This window comes from Leopardus geoffroyi, chromosome D2 (assembly GCF_018350155.1).
Source record: "Leopardus geoffroyi isolate Oge1 chromosome D2, O.geoffroyi_Oge1_pat1.0, whole genome shotgun sequence".
NCBI classification, from domain to species: domain Eukaryota; kingdom Metazoa; phylum Chordata; class Mammalia; order Carnivora; family Felidae; genus Leopardus; species Leopardus geoffroyi.
In genome coordinates, this window is record NC_059334.1 from 78,995,300 (window position 1) to 79,015,690 (window position 20,391).

Below are 20,391 nucleotides of genomic sequence, written 5' to 3' on the forward strand. Positions count from 1 at the left end.
ACCTTCACCCCTTTGTGGTCAAATTATGTTGGGTCATCAGTGAGGCAAACTCAGAGAACAGGATTGCGGTCCAAACTGTGCATTTGGGCAGGTAGTGAATAGCAGTTGGAAGTGGGGAAGGTGCAGGGAATGACCGCTCAGTAGTACATAGAATGCTGAAGAACCACATATGACTAAGGGACCTGAGCTTCACCCCTGCAGAAAGCCCAAGAGACCTTGTAAAGATTGAGAGCATTGCACCTGGGCTGGTGGAATTGGAGTCTTCCTAGAATAACTGCCCAGACTCATTCTTGCTGTTCCCATGCTGAATGAACACAATGATTTGGCAGCCTGTTGCAGGCAGGGTGGTGGCATTCTGCTTGCTGGAAAGTCAGCCCTCAGACCTAGCAAGGCAGGCAATGGCAATGGGACATAGGGCGGGGCTCCCAGAGGATGGAGAGATTCATGGAGGGCCCTGGCTCTGTCTAACTGAGGGCACGTGAAGTCATCAGCTCTGTATGCATAGTCTCATAATCTTCCACCTTGATCCAGTTGGGGCACCGGTCGCTTTGTGTCTAACCTCAAGTTTCTTTCTCACAGCTACTCACACCCAGTCCACAAGCCAGCCAGGTGAGTCCTTATGACCGTACTTGGAACGTTCCTTTTCTTCATCCCCCCCCCCCCCAATGCCTCTTCTACCCATTCTTGGAGAACCACTGTTCTTCAGAGAACCTATGTACGTGCTTTGTCCCCCACCCCCATCATAGAGTCCCCAACAGGTGGTTCTTAACCAGACCTGGGATTCTAAAGTCCCATCTGTCTATCAATCCATGATGTTTCATCCAGTCCTTTCAGGCTGTCCCAGGAGACAGCGGCCTGCAGGTTCAGGGAACTGGCCCTGTGTTACATGAATTTCAGCTGTAAGGCAATCTTGGCTGATATGATGAGTGGGAGAGTGGACACGGATGACGATTAACCTCCTCTGAAGGGACAGCAGGCTGGATTCTCTTCATCACTCACTGCTTTCAGCAACCTCAGATTCATCAGGGTCACATGTATATCCAAAGTGGCAGGGACAGTGCCCAGGGGATAGGAGTGTAATAACTGATGGCAAGTTTCAGGTACCAAGATACCTGACTGGTTTCAAGTCAACCCACCATGCTCCTGACTATTTTTGCCCAAGCTTCAGAGTGTGGGAAACTGCTCAGACTACATGCCTCAGAGCAGGGAGGTGGCAAAGGCTTTGTAAGGGAGAAAAGAACATGCTAGGCTTAGAGACTGATGTGGACGGACCAGGTTGTGCTCTTGCAAGGCCTTGATCCCAAGAGAGCTGGCTGAGCAGGAGGCTTGTGTATCACAAATAGAAGCAAGGTGGCAGGCTGCAATGTGCATTGTCAGCTTCCTGCCAAAAACTATTTTAAAAGACTGCTTTCCATAGTGTCTAACTCTGGCCTTTCCCTTTGTCATCACTTCCAGGCACCTGGCTCCCCACCTCCACACCTGTAACACCAAATATAGGTAAATGATCCCCTTGACTCATTGTTCTTCTAGATAGAGTGTGGGTTTGGAAGTGACAGGAGGAGTCGCAGGGTGTGCCCTTCATTATTTTTGTCCCTGTGTGTGTGTGTTTGGTGGTAGAAAGAGGTGTCTCTCACACCCTAGGTCTGATCTTAGGGGGCTGGCCACCTGAATCAGGGGAATCATGGGATGAAGTTCAGTGAAGAGTCTCCAGCAGGGAGTTAATGTAATACTTAGAGCCCTCACAAGTCCTGCTGTGACCTTGCTCATGGCTCCCACGCTATGGAGTGGGGCCTCAGGAAGAGGGGGGCAACATGACGGTACTGCTCCTTTCATGCCAAGTTGCCATCAAGTCCTGGGGCTTTTTCCAGAAAACATCAGGGGTCCTCAGAAGCCAAAAAGCTGCCCAACAGAGCAGTGGTCTTGGCTTGCAACCAGTAGTTATGGGGCTCGATCCTGAGCAGGCCCAGTGGGGTTTGGGGTTATCTTCCTACTCACCTCGATTGAATCATAAGGTGCTTCCCTGCATCAGAATATCCTAAGGCCTAGGATGTATAGGATGTTTCCACTATTTCCCTGTGAGGAAGATTAAACTCTAGGCATGTTCAAAGGTGAATGATGCCTAGGGCACTTTGGCCATGAGCAAGCCCCTGAGTCTGGAATATGCCTTAAACCTATGACCAGAAGATAGACATGGACAGTGGGTTTTGTTCTTTGTCTTGCTAGGGAGTGAGGCAGGTTTGGCCCTGAGGCTGGTGAATGGAGGTGACCAGTGTCAGGGCCGCGTGGAGGTCCTGTACCAAGGCTCCTGGGGCACCGTGTGTGATGATGATTGGGACACCAATGACGCCAACGTGGTGTGCAGGCAGCTGGGCTGTGGCTGGGCCATGTCGGCCCCGGGAAGTGCCCGCTTTGGTCAGGGCTCAGGGCCCATTGTCCTGGACAACATGCGCTGCTCTGGGCATGAGTCCGACCTGTGGCGCTGCCCCCACAACGGCTGGAACTCGCACAACTGTGGCCATAGTGAGGACGCCAGTGTCATCTGCTCAGGTGAGCCTCTCATCATTCGGTGTTTGTCTTTTGGGGGTAGGGGTAGGGAAGAGAGACCTCACATTCTGATCAGCTCATTGGAAGCTACTTATACCATCCTTGTCTTCCTCAAGTCTCCTGAACTCTCCACTAGAATCAGTATTAGCTTTTTCGGGCTGCCAGGTGTGGAGATGGTAAATTAGGAGAAGAACCAAACTGCAAGTCTCCATCAAACAATTACTGGCCTCCTGCAACCCTGCATCAGGCAGCGAAAGATCCTCCTGCAAAATGGAGGACTCTCATGGGGATCCCGGCTAGGATTACAGAGTTTGTATGTGTGTGCCTATGGTGGCCCTGGGCTTGGGGTCCTGAGTCCCTGACTGCATCTCCCACCTGAGAAATGTGATGCCTGGTCCGTGCACTGGATTGTGCTGGGAACGACAGCTGCTTTTGCAATTCCTGCCAGGCAAACCTTGTCATGACTCCTGCTTAGGCCTGAAAGATCAGCCATTGCCTTTTGGTGGAAGCTGGACTCCTTGCACTTGCCTCTGCGGCAGGCTGCCAAAAGCTCTACAGAGATGATCTTTTTTGCTTCAATATGGTCATGACATGTAGACATGAAGCTAATCACCTTACTATTGGATATAATATTGGTGGTCTTCCTGGTCTTTTTACAAGGAGCATCCTTCCAGGGTGTGGGTGGATTGTGCCCTGCTCTTCATGGCAGGGGACAAGCTTCAAAGGTCGTGACCTCCTCGGGTCCTCTACCTTTGTGTCCAGTCATATCAGTTCTGTGCACTGCGTCTCATGTACTTTTGTTTTCACAGCTGCCCAGTCTCAGCCGACGATCACACCAGGTGAGTTCTGCTGCCTCTTCTCTCCTGAGTATCTCAGTCAGGGTACTGCCTACCTGGGGATCCAGTCAGTAGTTTCAGTGGAGAACAGTGGACTATTTCTGCCACCTGGGCCTTCCCTGACCATTCTCAATATGTGGACACTTCCAGTCAAGCCCACAACACACAGACTGTCCTTGCTGGCTCAGTGAAATAAGAGTCCTCTGGGTACACCGTCCTAAGACTTTAGGTGACAGACAAGGCTGTCTCAGGAACATTTCTGCTGAATTGCATTGCCTGGACTAAATGCTCCATGTGTTGGGATAATAGAGATGTTTTCATGTACTACTGCCCATGTGGAGCCTACACGATGCGTTTCCCATCAACAGGGTCACGAAAGCATGGCAGTTACCCTTGCACATGGCACCACCTTGTTGCCGTTGTGCTGGACATTTGATGGTGGGATTTTGGCTCTTGGCAGCCTCTTGGTAGAGACCCCTTTCTCCTCTAGCCGGCACTCAGATCCCATTATACTTGGCCCCACCTAATAGTCACTTGAGCCAACCTTGATTGACTCCACCTCCTTTCTAATTCTACTTTTTGTGTCTGTCTCTCTCTCTGTCTCTCCAGATTGGTGGTATACAAGTCCTTCCTACGGTAAGCATCCTTGATTTCCTGCCGAAATATTATCATCAACACCATAACCAACAGGCGTGGGTGAAATTCCTAAATGTGGGTTCGGCTTCCGCCCTAACCACCGTAGTCAGTGTGGGGCGTTCTGTTTCCCCACAAGAATTACGATTTCCTGCCACCTACCGGTTGTGGGACCTACTAGTCAGGATGCTTTTGTTCGCAAGTGACCGGAACCCAGCTGCACCCGTCTTATGCTGGGAGAGAGTCAGTGCCTCCCATAATGAGGACATTAGTGGTGGGTGGGTCTAGCTTCAGGAACAACGGGATGTACAAGTCCCGGACCGGCTGCTCGCAGTGTTTGTCTTAGCACCGTTTTCTCTTATGTGCTCGGGCTCACTATGGCTGTGCTTTGTGCACGTGAGGGGCCGATGCCGGCGCCAGGTCCCCATGCCACCAGGAGAAGGACTCTGTTTGTCACCCATTCTCTGGCTGACGTGTCCTGGGAGGCCTCTGATACCTGCTTGGGAAGAGATGAGTCACCGGAACCGTGTGCCTGGGCTCTGATTCCCGGGTCAGGGTCCCCATGGCCACCGTCCTATTCCTCAGGAGACAGGGACAAGATGTGATACTAGGGCCTCCTTGACCCTCATGGACAGGGGTCTTGGCCACTTGACTTCATAGGACCGGTGGTGTCTGTACCTCCAACTCAAGGCAAGCGGTTTCTAACCGAAAGAGGCTCTTCCCTGTCAGAGCTTTGCTCTGTCCCAAGTGCTCTCTGCTGAATGCTGCCCACATTTGCCCAGTCCAGGCACAGAAGCTTGCCTCTCCCAGGGGTGTCAGGCCATGTCGCGCTCTACTCTGGAGCTGGCCTCCGGTTTCGGGTCCAGTTCTGTGCTGAGAGTGCCGTGTCCGTGGGGCAACTGAGAGGGCCTGGATTGCCCCCAGAGCCTGGTAGCTCGTCTTCCGTAGGGACCGTAGGGGTGTCTGCTCCTGCTTCTTTCAGTCCTACGGTAGGACGGGGATGATGGTCTGTGTGACTCAGGACTGTAGCAAATGGCCAAATAGTGCTTGCTTTCTGCTCTTTGGGTCTCTGGGCATTACCGCTACCCCACAGTTCTCCAGCCTAAGGTCTAGAGTCCGGAGTTTTTAGGATAGTCAGAGCGGTGCCACCATCACAGTATCTACTTCCGGAATTGTTCACGCCCCTGATGAAGATTCCATGCCGTTACCATTCACAGCCAATCCCATTTCTCTCTGGTCATCACCTTGTCTGCCTTCTATCAATATGGATTTATTTACTCTGGCATTTTCGTATGAATGGATTCGTGCTTATGTGGCCTTTTGTGGCTGGCTTCTTTCAATGGCAGACTCTCTCAAGGTTCACCATGATGGCACACGTACACAGTGGCCCCATGAATCCCTAGCCTTTTTTTTGTTTGTTTGTTTTTAAACCACTCATCAGTTGAAGGCCATGTCGATTAATTTTATCGTTGACTCATTTGAATAGCCTTTCCATGACTGCTGTGTACAATTTTGATATTTGAACAGCTGTTTACAGATCTCCTGGGTATATACCTAGGGGTGGAATGTGTGGGTCAAGTGATGACGTTATGTTTCTTACTTGTGGAAGCACTGTACTGTTTGCCACAGTAGCCACACCAACGTAGGGTGCCATTAGCAGTGTCTGGAAGTTGTGCTTTCTCTACATCCTCAACGACACGGCTTCTTCTGTCACTTTCATTGTAGTCATCTCTCTGTGGATAGGACTTGCCTTTTCCTAACGGCTGCGGAAGCGGTCGTCTTCTCATGGGTTTGTTGCATGTGTCCATCTTCTTTGGAGACCAGAGGTCTCATTGAACGCATGCCTGAAAGAATGAGAACCAGACAATGGTCATGCCCCAGCCCAGCTCACAGGGTGCAAAGGGCTGGGTCTAGGTGAGCCCGATCACTCATGAGGTGTGCTGTCGTGCTGAACCTGGCAAATGACCTTCCTGCCGGCAGACCTAATGCCGCCATGTTGTGTTCTTTTCTGCCACCCACAGGTCCGGGCTGCTGTAGGTGTGCACAGCTCAGAGTCAGTGATCGTTAGTCCTGCCCACTGGTAGGCTATTCAGAGGGCTCACGGACTGTTTCAGATTGAGTACAAGCTCGGGGCTTAAGAGCGACACGAGTCAGTGGTCAGCATAAAGGAACCTTCACAGGAACCCTCAGGCCCAGTAGTAGGGCGCACGATACAGGACGGTCAGGGGAAGGTGGAGTCTGCAAGCACTAGGTCTAGGACAGTTTCTTGATGGTGGCTGGGTAGGAACTCTGGGCTTGATGTAGGTGCTTGGGTTGGTCATCGAGGTAGGGAGGCAGGCGGCTGGCTTTCACCCTTCGCCCCTGCTTCCCATGACCAGTCAGCAATCCCAATGCTGACATTGTGGGCCACCAAACCGTGCACATGCGTAAACCGCATGACCCTCCAGGGTATCTGAATAGCCCCTCAATGATGAACAATGGTGAGCAAGCTTCAGAGAGTCCTGTGCTGGGCAGCCTTAACCTGCATGCAGCAGTCATGGTCCCCGAAGTAATTCTTGTCCACTGAGACCCTGGGGCTTTTCCTCCAGGGAGGAAGAGAAAGATAATTTTCCTGTCTCCTGCTAGGGGACGAGACAGGTTTGTCCCTGAGGCTGGTGAATGGAAGTGACCAGTGTCAGGGCCGCGTGGAGGTCCTGTACCGAGGCTCCTGGGGCACCGTGTGTGACGACAGCTGGGACACCAATGACGCCGACGTGGTGTGCAGGCAGCTGAGCTGTGGCCGGGCCGTGTCGGCCCCGGGAAGTGCCCGCTTTGGTGAGGGCTCAGGGCCCATTGTCCTGGACGACGTGCGCTGCTCCGGGCAAGAGTCCTACCTGTGGCGCTGCCCCCACAACGGCTGGAACTCGCACAACTGTCGCCATGGGGAGGACGCCAGTGTCATCTGCTCAGGTGAACTTCAAAACTCTCATGGCAAATACTGACCACCGACACGCTCCTTTCTCCAGGCCCCGGCCCCCCCCCCCCCCCCGCCCCGATCTCTCCTGGATATCTGTGTCTCTAGGTCTCCTGGGCGCAGCTGTCCCCTGGAGTGCCACAGAGGTGGACCACAGGGGCAGCTGCCCTCTTTCTGTGGACAGAAATTGCTTGGGATTATCAGTGACACTGTGGGTGACAAGGTGCATTCACCATTCAGTGGGCAGGCAAAATGACCCCCTGCTTGTCAGCTGGATCATCTGCTCAGTCCGCACCTGATTTCCTAGGGCCCTTTTCTCAAGGCGCACCTCTTGGGAATGTGGTTGAAAGATGAGCCACCTTCACTCCTTTGCGGCCCTCTGCTTCTGGGTCCTCCATGAAGCCAACCTAGAGAGCAGGATTGCAGTCTAGATTGCGCATCCGGGGCGACAGTGATAGTAGCGGAGAAGGGGATCGATGTAGGGAATGGCTGGTGAGTGGTACATGGAACACGGATGAGCCACGTAGGACCCCGGGGCCTGAGCTTGGCCCCCTGCAGAAAGCCTGTGAAACCTTGTCAAGGCTGAGCGCATGGCACCTGGGATGAGAGGCTTGGGATCTTCGTAGCATAACTGTTCAACCCATTCTAGCTGTTTCCACGTGGCGTGGATGCAGTGGTTCTGAGGGTGTTCGTGGGCCTGCTGGTGGCATTCCGTCTGCCGGGAAGCCAGTCCTCAGGCCCAGCAAGGCAAGCAATGGCAGTGGGACATAGGGTGGGGCTCCCAGAGGACTGAGAGATTCATGGAGGGCCCTTGCTGTGTCTGCCCAAGGACACGTGGAGTCATCTGCTTGTGAGATTAGGCTGGTTTCTTCAACCTTTGATCCAGTTGGAGCACCTGTGTGCTTTTGTGTCTGCCTTGAGGTTTTTTTCTATTACAGCTGTTCACCCCAATCTACAGTTGGCCCGGCTGAGTCTCAGGTGACCCCACTGGGAATGTCTCTTTTCATGGTTCCCATCCTTCTTCTCAGCGCTCAGGGAGAAGCACCGCTCTTGGTCGAAATTATGGGTATCCCGTGTTTCTGCTTGTCAGTTAGTCACCACAGTGGTTCTTAAAGAGACCTGGAGCTCTAAGAGGCCCGTCTGGCCATCAGCCCAGGAGGTTTCATCTAGTTGTTTCGGGCTGTCCCAGGAGACAGCTGCGTGCAGGTTCGGGGAACTGGCCTCTGTGTTTGGATTTCAGCTGTAATGCAATCTGGGCCGACACGTTGGGTGGAACAATGGACACGGATGACCACCGCCCTTCTCCTGAAGGGACCTCAGAGCATGCTGGATTCTCTCCATCGCTCGCTGTTTGGAACGCCCTCAGATTCATCTGTGTCCCGTGCATGTATCCAAAGCAGATGAACAGTGCCCTGGGGGTGAAAGTGTAACAAGTGATGGTGTGTTACAGGCACTAGGATATCTGACTCATTTCAGGTTGACCCAGCACCACTCAGGCACGCATACCTCAGGGTGGGTAGGATGCAAAGGCCCTCTGAGGGAGACAATGACATGCCAGGTTTCGAGATGGGTGTGGACGGACCCGGTGGTCCTCCTGCAGAGCCTTCATCCCAACAGGGCTGGCCGAGCAGCAGGCCTGTGCAGCAAGGTGACAATTGCAGGTGTCAGTGGTCAAGAGGCCCGCCACACACTCTTTTCGAAGACTCCTTCCCGAGATGTCTACCTCTCGCTCTTCCCTCTGTCACGACTCCTGGGTACCTGGCCCCCCTGTCTACCCACCTATAAGACCGACAAGGAGTAAATATTCGTACCCAAGTCCCTGGCTCACTCTCCTTCTACATAAAGTTTGGTTATGGAAGTCACAGGAGGAGACTCGGGGTGCGTCTGTGCTCTCTTTGCCCCTCTGTGTGTGTTTGGTAGCAGAAAGAGGTGACTCTCAGATCCCAGGTCTGACGCTATGCGGATAGCCCCCTGACTCCAGTGGGATCGATGTTCAGTGCTGACCATTCTGCAGGAGGTTAATGTAATGCTTGGAGGTCTGTCCAATCTCCTGAGACCTCTCTCATGGCTCGCAGGCCGTGGAGCGTAGCCTTGGGAAGAAGGGGGCCCGTGTGCTAGTATTCCACCTTTCTTGCCACGTTGCAAGCAGGTCCTGGGGCTCTGCCCGAACCCAGGCAGGACCCTACAGAAGCCAACAAGCTGCCCAACAGGGCAGTGGTCTCGGCCTGACAGCGATGGCTGGAAGATGCCCTCGTGAGCATGCCCAGCGTGGATGGGGGTTGTCTTCCTACTCACATGCGTTGCGTCATAGCGTCCTCTCCTGCATCGTGGCATCCTTTGGACAGGTCTGTCTAGGTGTCTCAGCTCTTAGGGTGCATGGGCTGAAGATTAAGCTCTTGGCATGTTCGAAAGGGAACGGTGCCCGGGGAAGACTGGCCGTGAGCAAGCTTTTGAGTCTGGACCAAGCCTTAAGCCTTTGGCCAGAAGATAGACATGGACAGTGGGTTTTGTTCTTTGTCTTGCTAGGGAACGAGGCAGGTTTGTCCCTGAGGCTGGTGAATGGAGGTGACCGGTGTCAGGGCCGCGTGGAAGTCCTGTACCAAGGCTCCTGGGGCACCGTGTGTGACGACGACTGGGACATCAATGACGCCAACGTGGTGTGCAGGCAGCTGGGCTGTGGCTGGGCCGTGTCGGCCCCGGGAAGTGCCCGCTTTGGTCAGGGCTCAGGGCCCATCGTCCTGGACAACGTGCGCTGCTCCGGGCAGGAGTCCTACCTGTGGCGCTGCCCCCACAACGGCTGGAACTCGCACAACTGTGGCCATAGTGAGGACGCCAGTGTCATCTGTTCAGGTGAGCCTCTTGTCGTTGGGAGTTTCTCTTGCTGTTGGGTAGGGAAGAGAGATGTCATGTTCTGATCAGATCGTTGGAGGCTCTTTATACCATCCTTGTCTTCCTCACGTCTCCTCCACTCTCCTCCAGTGTCAGTGTCCGTTTTTGTCAGGCTGCCAGGTGTGGAGATGGTAAAGTAGGACTCGTGCCAAACTGCCAGTCCCCGCGAAGCCGTTACTGGCCCTCCTGCAACACTGCAGGTGGCGGCGAGTGATCAGCCTGCTGAATGGAGGTCTCTCGCGGGGTTCCCAGGGCTAGGATTGCAGACCAACCTGTATGTGTGTGGCTACCGCCGCCGCGGGTTTGGGGTCCTGAGCCCCTGACTGCGTGTCCCCCGCTGGAGGGGTGACGCCCGGTCCGTGCGGCGGGTCTGTGGTGCGATGGGCCAGCTGCTTCTGCAATGACTGCCAGACAAACCTTGTCATGAGCCCTGCCTAGGCCTGAAAGTTCAGCCGTGGCATGTTGGCGGGAGCTGGACTCCTCGGTGTTGCTGCCATGGTGAGCAGCTGAAAGCTCAAGGCACACGTTGGGTTTGTGTCAACTCGCTCACCACTCGTAGCCATGGAGCCAATCACCTTGACATGGGAAATCATGTTCTTGGTGTGCCTGGCCCTTTGAAGAGGGTCGTCCTTCCAGGGTGTGGATGTCACGGGCCCTACCCTCCGTGGCTGGGGGCCAGCATCGATGGCATCTGACCCGCTCAGATCCTTCCCCCTTGCGTCCGGTTGGGGCAGCTCTGTGCGGTGTCTCACGTGCTCTTGTCTCTTCACAGCTGCCCAGTCCCAGCCCACGACCACACCAGGTGAGTTCTGCTGCCTCTTGACTCCTGAGCATCTGTCTCCTCTTGTAAGCCAGCCCTGGCCCCAAACTTTACTTCTAAGGGGGACTCTGGAGCTTTTCTCTCTCCTGAGCCTTCCCTGGTCCCTCTCAGTTATGTAGACACTTCCAGTCGAGCTGACAACACACGGACTGTCCTTACTGGCTCAGGGAAATAAGAGTCCCCTGGGTACACCGTCCTCGCTAAGACTTTAGGTGACAGACAGGCTGTCTCGGGAACATTTCTGCTGGATTGCATTGTCTGGACCAAACGCTCCATGTGTTGGGAGAATAGAGATGTTTTCACGTCCTACTCCCCACGTGGAGCCTACGCGATGCGTTTCCCGACAACAGTGTCATGATAGCACGGCAGTTACCATCGTACCTGGCACCACCTCGTTGCCGTTGTGGTGGACATTCGACGGTGGGATTTTGGCTCTTGGCAGGCTCTTAGCAGAGACCCCTTTCTCCTCTATCTGGCAGAACTCCTCAGATATCACCACCATTGGCCCCACCTAATAGTCACTTGAGCCAACCTTGATTGACTCCACCTCCTTTCTAATTCTACTTTTTGTGTCTGTCTCTCTCTCTGTCTCTCCAGATTGGTGGTATACAAGTCCTTCCTACGGTAAGCATCCTTGATTTCCTGCCGAAATATTATCATCAACACCATAACCAACTGACGTGGGTGAAATTCCTAAATGTGGGTTCGGCTTCCGCCCTAACCACCGTAGTCAGTGTGGGGCGTTCTGTTTCCCCACAAGAATTACGATTTCCTGCCACCTACCGGTTGTGGGACCTACTAGTCAGGATGCTTTTGTTCGCAAGTGACCGGAACCCAGCTCCACCCGTCTTATGCTGGGAGAGAGTCAGTGCCTCCCATAATGAGGACATTAGTGGTGGGTGGGTCTAGCTTCAGGAACAACGGGATGTACAAGTCCCGGACCGGCTGCTCGCAGTGTTTGTCTTAGCACCGTTTTCTCTTATGTGCTCGGGCTCACTATGGCTGTGCTTTGTGCACGTGAGGGGCCGATGCCGGCGCCAGGTCCCCATGCCACCAGGAGAAGGACTCTGTTTGTCACCCATTCTCTGGCTGACGTGTCCTGGGAGGCCTCTGATACCTGCTTGGGAAGAGATGAGTCACCGGAACCGTGTGCCTGGGCTCTGATTCCCGGGTCAGGGTCCCCGTGGCCACCGTCCTATTCCTCAGGAGACAGGGACAAGATGTGATACTAGGGCCTCCTTGACCCTCATGGACAGGGGTCTTGGCCACTTGACTTCATAGGACCGATGGTGTCTGTACCTCCAACTCAAGGCAGGCGGTTTCTGACCGAAAGAGGCTCTTCCCTGTCAGAGCTTTGCTCTGTCCCAAGTGCTCTCTGCTGAATGCTGCCCACATTTGCCCAGTCCAGGCACAGAAGCTTGCCTCTCCCAGGGGTGTCAGGCCATGTCGCGCTCTACTCTGGAGCTGGCCTCCGGTTTCGGGTCCAGTTCTGCGCTGACAGTGCCGTGTCCGTGGGGCAACTGAGAGGGCCTGGATTGCCCCCAGAGCCTGGTAGCTCGTCTTCCGTAGGGACCGTAGGGGTGTCTGCTCCTGCTTCTTTCAGTCCTACGGTAGGACGGGGATGATGGTCTGTGTGACTCAGGACTGTAGCAAATGGCCAAATAGTGCTTGCTTTCTGCTCTTTGGGTCTCTGGGCATTACCGCTACCCCACAGTTCTCCAGCCTAAGGTCTAGAGTCCGGAGTTTTTAGGATAGTCAGAGCGGTGCCACCATCACAGTATCTACTTCCGGAATTGTTCACGCCCCTGATGAAGATTCCATGCCGTTACCATTCACAGCCAATCCCATTTCTCTCTGGTCATCACCTTGTCTGCCTTCTATCAATATGGATTTATTTACTCTGGCATTTTCGTATGAATGGATTCGTGCTTATGTGGCCTTTTGTGGCTGGCTTCTTTCAATGGCAGACTCTCTCAAGGTTCACCATGATGGCACACGTACACAGTGGCCCCATGAATCCCTAGCCTTTTTTTTGTTTGTTTGTTTTTAAACCACTCATCAGTTGAAGGCCATGTCGATTAATTTTATCGTTGACTCATTTGAATAGCCTTTCCATGACTGCTGTGTACAATTTTGATATTTGAACAGCTGTTTACAGATCTCCTGGGTATATACCTAGGGGTGGAATGTGTGGGTCAAGTGATGACGTTATGTTTCTTACTTGTGGAAGCACTGTACTGTTTGCCACAGTAGCCACACCAACGTAGGGTGCCATTAGCAGTGTCTGGAAGTTGTGCTTTCTCTACATCCTCAACGACACGGCTTCTTCTGTCACTTTCATTGTAGTCATCTCTCTGTGGATAGGACTTGCCTTTTCCTAACGGCTGCGGAAGCGGTCGTCTTCTCATGGGTTTGTTGCATGTGTCCATCTTCTTTGGAGACCAGAGGTCTCATTGAACGCATGCCTGAAAGAATGAGAACCAGACAATGGTCATGCCCCAGCCCAGCTCACAGGGTGCAAAGGGCTGGGTCTAGGTGAGCCCGATCACTCATGAGGTGTGCTGTCGTGCTGAACCTGGCAAATGACCTTCCTGCCGGCAGACCTAATGCCGCCATGTTGTGTTCTTTTCTGCCACCCACAGGTCCGGGCTGCTGTAGGTGTGCACAGCTCAGAGTCAGTGATCGTTAGTCCTGCCCACTGGTAGGCTATTCAGAGGGCTCACGGACTGTTTCAGATTGAGTACAAGCTCGGGGCTTAAGAGCGACACGAGTCAGTGGTCAGCATAAAGGAACCTTCACAGGAACCCTCAGGCCCAGTAGTAGGGCGCACGATACAGGACGGTCAGGGGAAGGTGGAGTCTGCAAGCACTAGGTCTAGGACAGTTTCTTGATGGTGGCTGGGTAGGAACTCTGGGCTTGATGTAGGTGCTTGGGTTGGTCATCGAGGTAGGGAGGCAGGCGGCTGGCTTTCACCCTTCGCCCCTGCTTCCCATGACCAGTCAGCAATCCCAATGCTGACATTGTGGGCCACCAAACCGTGCACATGCGTAAACCGCATGACCCTCCAGGGTATCTGAATAGCCCCTCAATGATGAACAATGGTGAGCAAGCTTCAGAGAGTCCTGTGCTGGGCAGCCTTAACCTGCATGCAGCAGTCATGGTCCCCGAAGTAATTCTTGTCCACTGAGACCCTGGGGCTTTTCCTCCAGGGAGGAAGAGAAAGATAATTTTCCTGTCTCCTGCTAGGGGACGAGACAGGTTTGTCCCTGAGGCTGGTGAATGGAAGTGACCAGTGTCAGGGCCGCGTGGAGGTCCTGTACCGAGGCTCCTGGGGCACCGTGTGTGACGACAGCTGGGACACCAATGACGCCGACGTGGTGTGCAGGCAGCTGAGCTGTGGCCGGGCCGTGTCGGCCCCGGGAAGTGCCCGCTTTGGTGAGGGCTCAGGGCCCATTGTCCTGGACGACGTGCGCTGCTCCGGGCAAGAGTCCTACCTGTGGCGCTGCCCCCACAACGGCTGGAACTCGCACAACTGTCGCCATGGGGAGGACGCCAGTGTCATCTGCTCAGGTGAACTTCAAAACTCTCATGGCAAATACTGACCACCGACACGCTCCTTTCTCCAGGCCCCCGCCCCCCCCCCCCGCCCCGATCTCTCCTGGATATCTGTGTCTCTAGGTCTCCTGGGCGCAGCTGTCCCCTGGAGTGCCACAGAGGTGGACCACAGGGGCAGCTGCCCTCTTTCTGTGGACAGAAATTGCTTGGGATTATCAGTGACACTGTGGGTGACAAGGTGCATTCACCATTCAGTGGGCAGGCAAAATGACCCCCTGCTTGTCAGCTGGATCATCTGCTCAGTCCGCACCTGATTTCCTAGGGCCCTTTTCTCAAGGCGCACCTCTTGGGAATGTGGTTGAAAGATGAGCCACCTTCACTCCTTTGCGGCCCTCTGCTTCTGGGTCCTCCATGAAGCCAACCTAGAGAGCAGGATTGCAGTCTAGATTGCGCATCCGGGGCGACAGTGATAGTAGCGGAGAAGGGGATCGATGTAGGGAATGGCTGGTGAGTGGTACATGGAACACGGATGAGCCACGTAGGACCCCGGGGCCTGAGCTTGGCCCCCTGCAGAAAGCCTGTGAAACCTTGTCAAGGCTGAGCGCATGGCACCTGGGATGAGAGGCTTGGGATCTTCGTAGCATAACTGTTCAACCCATTCTAGCTGTTTCCACGTGGCGTGGATGCAGTGGTTCTGAGGGTGTTCGTGGGCCTGCTGGTGGCATTCCGTCTGCCGGGAAGCCAGTCCTCAGGCCCAGCAAGGCAAGCAATGGCAGTGGGACATAGGGTGGGGCTCCCAGAGGACTGAGAGATTCATGGAGGGCCCTTGCTGTGTCTGCCCAAGGACACGTGGAGTCATCTGCTTGTGAGATTAGGCTGGTTTCTTCAACCTTTGATCCAGTTGGAGCACCTGTGTGCTTTTGTGTCTGCCTTGAGGTTTTTTTCTATTACAGCTGTTCACCCCAATCTACAGTTGGCCCGGCTGAGTCTCAGGTGACCCCACTGGGAATGTCTCTTTTCATGGTTCCCATCCTTCTTCTCAGCGCTCAGGGAGAAGCACCGCTCTTGGTCGAAATTATGGGTATCCCGTGTTTCTGCTTGTCAGTTAGTCACCACAGTGGTTCTTAAAGAGACCTGGAGCTCTAAGAGGCCCGTCTGGCCATCAGCCCAGGAGGTTTCATCTAGTTGTTTCGGGCTGTCCCAGGAGACAGCTGCGTGCAGGTTCGGGGAACTGGCCTCTGTGTTTGGATTTCAGCTGTAATGCAATCTGGGCCGACACGTTGGGTGGAACAATGGACACGGATGACCACCGCCCTTCTCCTGAAGGGACCTCAGAGCATGCTGGATTCTCTCCATCGCTCGCTGTTTGGAACGCCCTCAGATTCATCTGTGTCCCGTGCATGTATCCAAAGCAGATGAACAGTGCCCTGGGGGTGAAAGTGTAACAAGTGATGGTGTGTTACAGGCACTAGGATATCTGACTCATTTCAGGTTGACCCAGCACCACTCAGGCACGCATACCTCAGGGTGGGTAGGATGCAAAGGCCCTCTGAGGGAGACAATGACATGCCAGGTTTCGAGATGGGTGTGGACGGACCCGGTGGTCCTCCTGCAGAGCCTTCATCCCAACAGGGCTGGCCGAGCAGCAGGCCTGTGCAGCAAGGTGACAATTGCAGGTGTCAGTGGTCAAGAGGCCCGCCACACACTCTTTTCGAAGACTCCTTCCCGAGATGTCTACCTCTCGCTCTTCCCTCTGTCACGACTCCTGGGTACCTGGCCCCCCTGTCTACCCACCTATAAGACCGACAAGGAGTAAATATTCGTACCCAAGTCCCTGGCTCACTCTCCTTCTACATAAAGTTTGGTTATGGAAGTCACAGGAGGAGACTCGGGGTGCGTCTGTGCTCTCTTTGCCCCTCTGTGTGTGTTTGGTAGCAGAAAGAGGTGACTCTCAGATCCCAGGTCTGACGCTATGCGGATAGCCCCCTGACTCCAGTGGGATCGATGTTCAGTGCTGACCATTCTGCAGGAGGTTAATGTAATGCTTGGAGGTCTGTCCAATCTCCTGAGACCTCTCTCATGGCTCGCAGGCCGTGGAGCGTAGCCTTGGGAAGAAGGGGGCCCGTGTGCTAGTATTCCACCTTTCTTGCCACGTTGCAAGCAGGTCCTGGGGCTCTGCCCGAACCCAGGCAGGACCCTACAGAAGCCAACAAGCTGCCCAACAGGGCAGTGGTCTCGGCCTGACAGCGATGGCTGGAAGATGCCCTCGTGAGCATGCCCAGCGTGGATGGGGGTTGTCTTCCTACTCACATGCGTTGCGTCATAGCGTCCTCTCCTGCATCGTGGCATCCTTTGGACAGGTCTGTCTAGGTGTCTCAGCTCTTAGGGTGCATGGGCTGAAGATTAAGCTCTTGGCATGTTCGAAAGGGAACGGTGCCCGGGGAAGACTGGCCGTGAGCAAGCTTTTGAGTCTGGACCAAGCCTTAAGCCTTTGGCCAGAAGATAGACATGGACAGTGGGTTTTGTTCTTTGTCTTGCTAGGGAACGAGGCAGGTTTGTCCCTGAGGCTGGTGAATGGAGGTGACCGGTGTCAGGGCCGCGTGGAAGTCCTGTACCAAGGCTCCTGGGGCACCGTGTGTGACGACGACTGGGACATCAATGACGCCAACGTGGTGTGCAGGCAGCTGGGCTGTGGCTGGGCCGTGTCGGCCCCGGGAAGTGCCCGCTTTGGTCAGGGCTCAGGGCCCATCGTCCTGGACAACGTGCGCTGCTCCGGGCAGGAGTCCTACCTGTGGCGCTGCCCCCACAACGGCTGGAACTCGCACAACTGTGGCCATAGTGAGGACGCCAGTGTCATCTGTTCAGGTGAGCCTCTTGTCGTTGGGAGTTTCTCTTGCTGTTGGGTAGGGAAGAGAGACGTCATGTTCTGATCAGATCGTTGGAGGCTCTTTATACCATCCTTGTCTTCCTCACGTCTCCTCCACTCTCCTCCAGTGTCAGTGTCCGTTTTTGTCAGGCTGCCAGGTGTGGAGATGGTAAAGTAGGACTCGTGCCAAACTGCCAGTCCCCGCGAAGCCGTTACTGGCCCTCCTGCAACACTGCAGGTGGCGGCGAGTGATCAGCCTGCTGAATGGAGGTCTCTCGCGGGGTTCCCAGGGCTAGGATTGCAGACCAACCTGTATGTGTGTGGCTACCGCCGCCGCGGGTTTGGGGTCCTGAGCCCCTGACTGCGTGTCCCCCGCTGGAGGGGTGACGCCCGGTCCGTGCGGCGGGTCTGTGGTGCGATGGGCCAGCTGCTTCTGCAATGACTGCCAGACAAACCTTGTCATGAGCCCTGCCTAGGCCTGAAAGTTCAGCCGTGGCATGTTGGCGGGAGCTGGACTCCTCGGTGTTGCTGCCATGGTGAGCAGCTGAAAGCTCAAGGCACACGTTGGGTTTGTGTCAACTCGCTCACCACTCGTAGCCATGGAGCCAATCACCTTGACATGGGAAATCATGTTCTTGGTGTGCCTGGCCCTTTGAAGAGGGTCGTCCTTCCAGGGTGTGGATGTCACGGGCCCTACCCTCCGTGGCTGGGGGCCAGCATCGATGGCATCTGACCCGCTCAGATCCTTCCCCCTTGCGTCCGGTTGGGGCAGCTCTGTGCGGTGTCTCACGTGCTCTTGTCTCTTCACAGCTGCCCAGTCCCAGCCCACGACCACACCAGGTGAGTTCTGCTGCCTCTTGACTCCTGAGCATCTGTCTCCTCTTGTAAGCCAGCCCTGGCCCCAAACTTTACTTCTAAGGGGGACTCTGGAGCTTTTCTCTCTCCTGAGCCTTCCCTGGTCCCTCTCAGTTATGTAGACACTTCCAGTCGAGCTGACAACACACGGACTGTCCTTACTGGCTCAGGGAAATAAGAGTCCCCTGGGTACACCGTCCTCGCTAAGACTTTAGGTGACAGACAGGCTGTCTCGGGAACATTTCTGCTGGATTGCATTGTCTGGACCAAACGCTCCATGTGTTGGGAGAATAGAGATGTTTTCACGTCCTACTCCCCACGTGGAGCCTACGCGATGCGTTTCCCGACAACAGTGTCATGATAGCACGGCAGTTACCATCGTACCTGGCACCACCTCGTTGCCGTTGTGGTGGACATTCGACGGTGGGATTTTGGCTCTTGGCAGGCTCTTAGCAGAGACCCCTTTCTCCTCTATCTGGCAGAACTCCTCAGATATCACCACCATTGGCCCCACCTAATAGTCACTTGAGCCAACCTTGATTGACTCCACCTCCTTTCTAATTCTACTTTTTGTGTCTGTCTCTCTCTCTGTCTCTCCAGATTGGTGGTATACAAGTCCTTCCTACGGTAAGCATCCTTGATTTCCTGCCGAAATATTATCATCAACACCATAACCAACTGACGTGGGTGAAATTCCTAAATGTGGGTTCGGCTTCCGCCCTAACCACCGTAGTCAGTGTGGGGCGTTCTGTTTCCCCACAAGAATTACGATTTCCTGCCACCTACCGGTTGTGGGACCTACTAGTCAGGATGCTTTTGTTCGCAAGTGACCGGAACCCAGCTCCACCCGTCTTATGCTGGGAGAGAGTCAGTGCCTCCCATAATGAGGACATTAGTGGTGGGTGGGTCTAGCTTCAGGAACAACGGGATGTACAAGTCCCGGACCGGCTGCTCGCAGTGTTTGTCTTAGCACCGTTTTCTCTTATGTGCTCGGGCTCACTATGGCTGTGCTTTGTGCACGTGAGGGGCCGATGCCGGCGCCAGGTCCCCATGCCACCAGGAGAAGGACTCTGTTTGTCACCCATTCTCTGGCTGACGTGTCCTGGGAGGCCTCTGATACCTGCTTGGGAAGAGATGAGTCACCGGAACCGTGTGCCTGGGCTCTGATTCCCGGGTCAGGGTCCCCGTGGCCACCGTCCTATTCCTCAGGAGACAGGGACAAGATGTGATACTAGGGCCTCCTTGACCCTCATGGACAGGGGTCTTGGCCACTTGACTTCATAGGACCGATGGTGTCTGTACCTCCAACTCAAGGCAGGCGGTTTCTGACCGAAAGAGGCTCTTCCCTGTCAGAGCTTTGCTCTGTCCCAAGTGCTCTCTGCTGAATGCTGCCCACATTTGCCCAGTCCAGGCACAGAAGCTTGCCTCTCCCAGGGGTGTCAGGCCATGTCGCGCTCTACTCTGGAGCTGGCCTCCGGTTTCGGGTCCAGTTCTGCGCTGACAGTGCCGTGTCCGTGGGGCAACTGAGAGGGCCTGGATTGCCCCCAGAGCCTGGTAGCTCGTCTTCCGTAGGGACCGTAGGGGTGTCTGCTCCTGCTTCTTTCAGTCCTACGGTAGGACGGGGATGATGGTCTGTGTGACTCAGGACTGTAGCAAATGGCCAAATAGTGCTTGCTTTCTGCTCTTTGGGTCTCTGGGCATTACCGCTACCCCACAGTTCTCCAGCCTAAGGTCTAGAGTCCGGAGTTTTTAGGATAGTCAGAGCGGTGCCACCATCACAGTATCTACTTCCGGAATTGTTCACGCCCCTGATGAAGATTCCATGCCGTTACCATTCACAGCCAATCCCATTTCTCTCTGGTCATCACCTTGTCTGCCTTCTATCAATATGGATTTATTTACTCTGGCATTTTCGTATGAATGGATTCGTGCTTATGTGGCCTTTTGTGGCTGGCTTCTTTCAATGGCAGACTCTCTCAAGGTTCACCATGATGGCACACGTACACAGTGGCCCCATGAATCCCTAGCCTTTTTTTTGTTTGTTTGTTTTTAAACCACTCATCAGTTGAAGGCCATGTCGATTAATTTTATCGTTGACTCATTTGAATAGCCTTTCCATGACTGCTGTGTACAATTTTGATATTTGAACAGCTGTTTACAGATCTCCTGGGTATATACCTAGGGGTGGAATGTGTGGGTCAAGTGATGACGTTATGTTTCTTACTTGTGGAAGCACTGTACTGTTTGCCACAGTAGCCACACCAACGTAGGGTGCCATTAGCAGTGTCTGGAAGTTGTGCTTTCTCTACATCCTCAACGACACGGCTTCTTCTGTCACTTTCATTGTAGTCATCTCTCTGTGGATAGGACTTGCCTTTTCCTAACGGCTGCGGAAGCGGTCGTCTTCTCATGGGTTTGTTGCATGTGTCCATCTTCTTTG

General features: G+C 54.3%; 1 protein-coding gene across 10 annotated transcripts in view; it reads left to right on the forward strand.

Annotated features, from left to right (window-relative positions):
- DMBT1 (deleted in malignant brain tumors 1) overlaps nt 1–20,391 on the forward strand; it is a 90,241-nt gene that overhangs the window by 22,520 nt on the left and 47,330 nt on the right. For 7 of the 10 annotated variants that reach the window (XM_045439753.1, XM_045439746.1, XM_045439750.1 and 4 more), the window contains 13 exons: nt 580–609; nt 1,456–1,497; nt 2,224–2,547; nt 3,354–3,383; nt 3,990–4,016; nt 6,639–6,962; nt 9,493–9,816; nt 10,628–10,657; nt 11,273–11,299; nt 13,922–14,245; nt 16,772–17,095; nt 17,907–17,936; nt 18,552–18,578. In XM_045439753.1, the coding sequence (XP_045295709.1) occupies nt 580–609; nt 1,456–1,497; nt 2,224–2,547; nt 3,354–3,383; nt 3,990–4,016; nt 6,639–6,962; nt 9,493–9,816; nt 10,628–10,657; nt 11,273–11,299; nt 13,922–14,245; nt 16,772–17,095; nt 17,907–17,936; nt 18,552–18,578 (1,863 nt within the window). The remainder of the gene's footprint in view (nt 1–579; nt 610–1,455; nt 1,498–2,223; nt 2,548–3,353; nt 3,384–3,989; nt 4,017–6,638; nt 6,963–9,492; nt 9,817–10,627; nt 10,658–11,272; nt 11,300–13,921; nt 14,246–16,771; nt 17,096–17,906; nt 17,937–18,551; nt 18,579–20,391) is intronic. The other 3 variants (XM_045439754.1, XM_045439752.1, XM_045439756.1) reach the window with 3 other exon arrangements.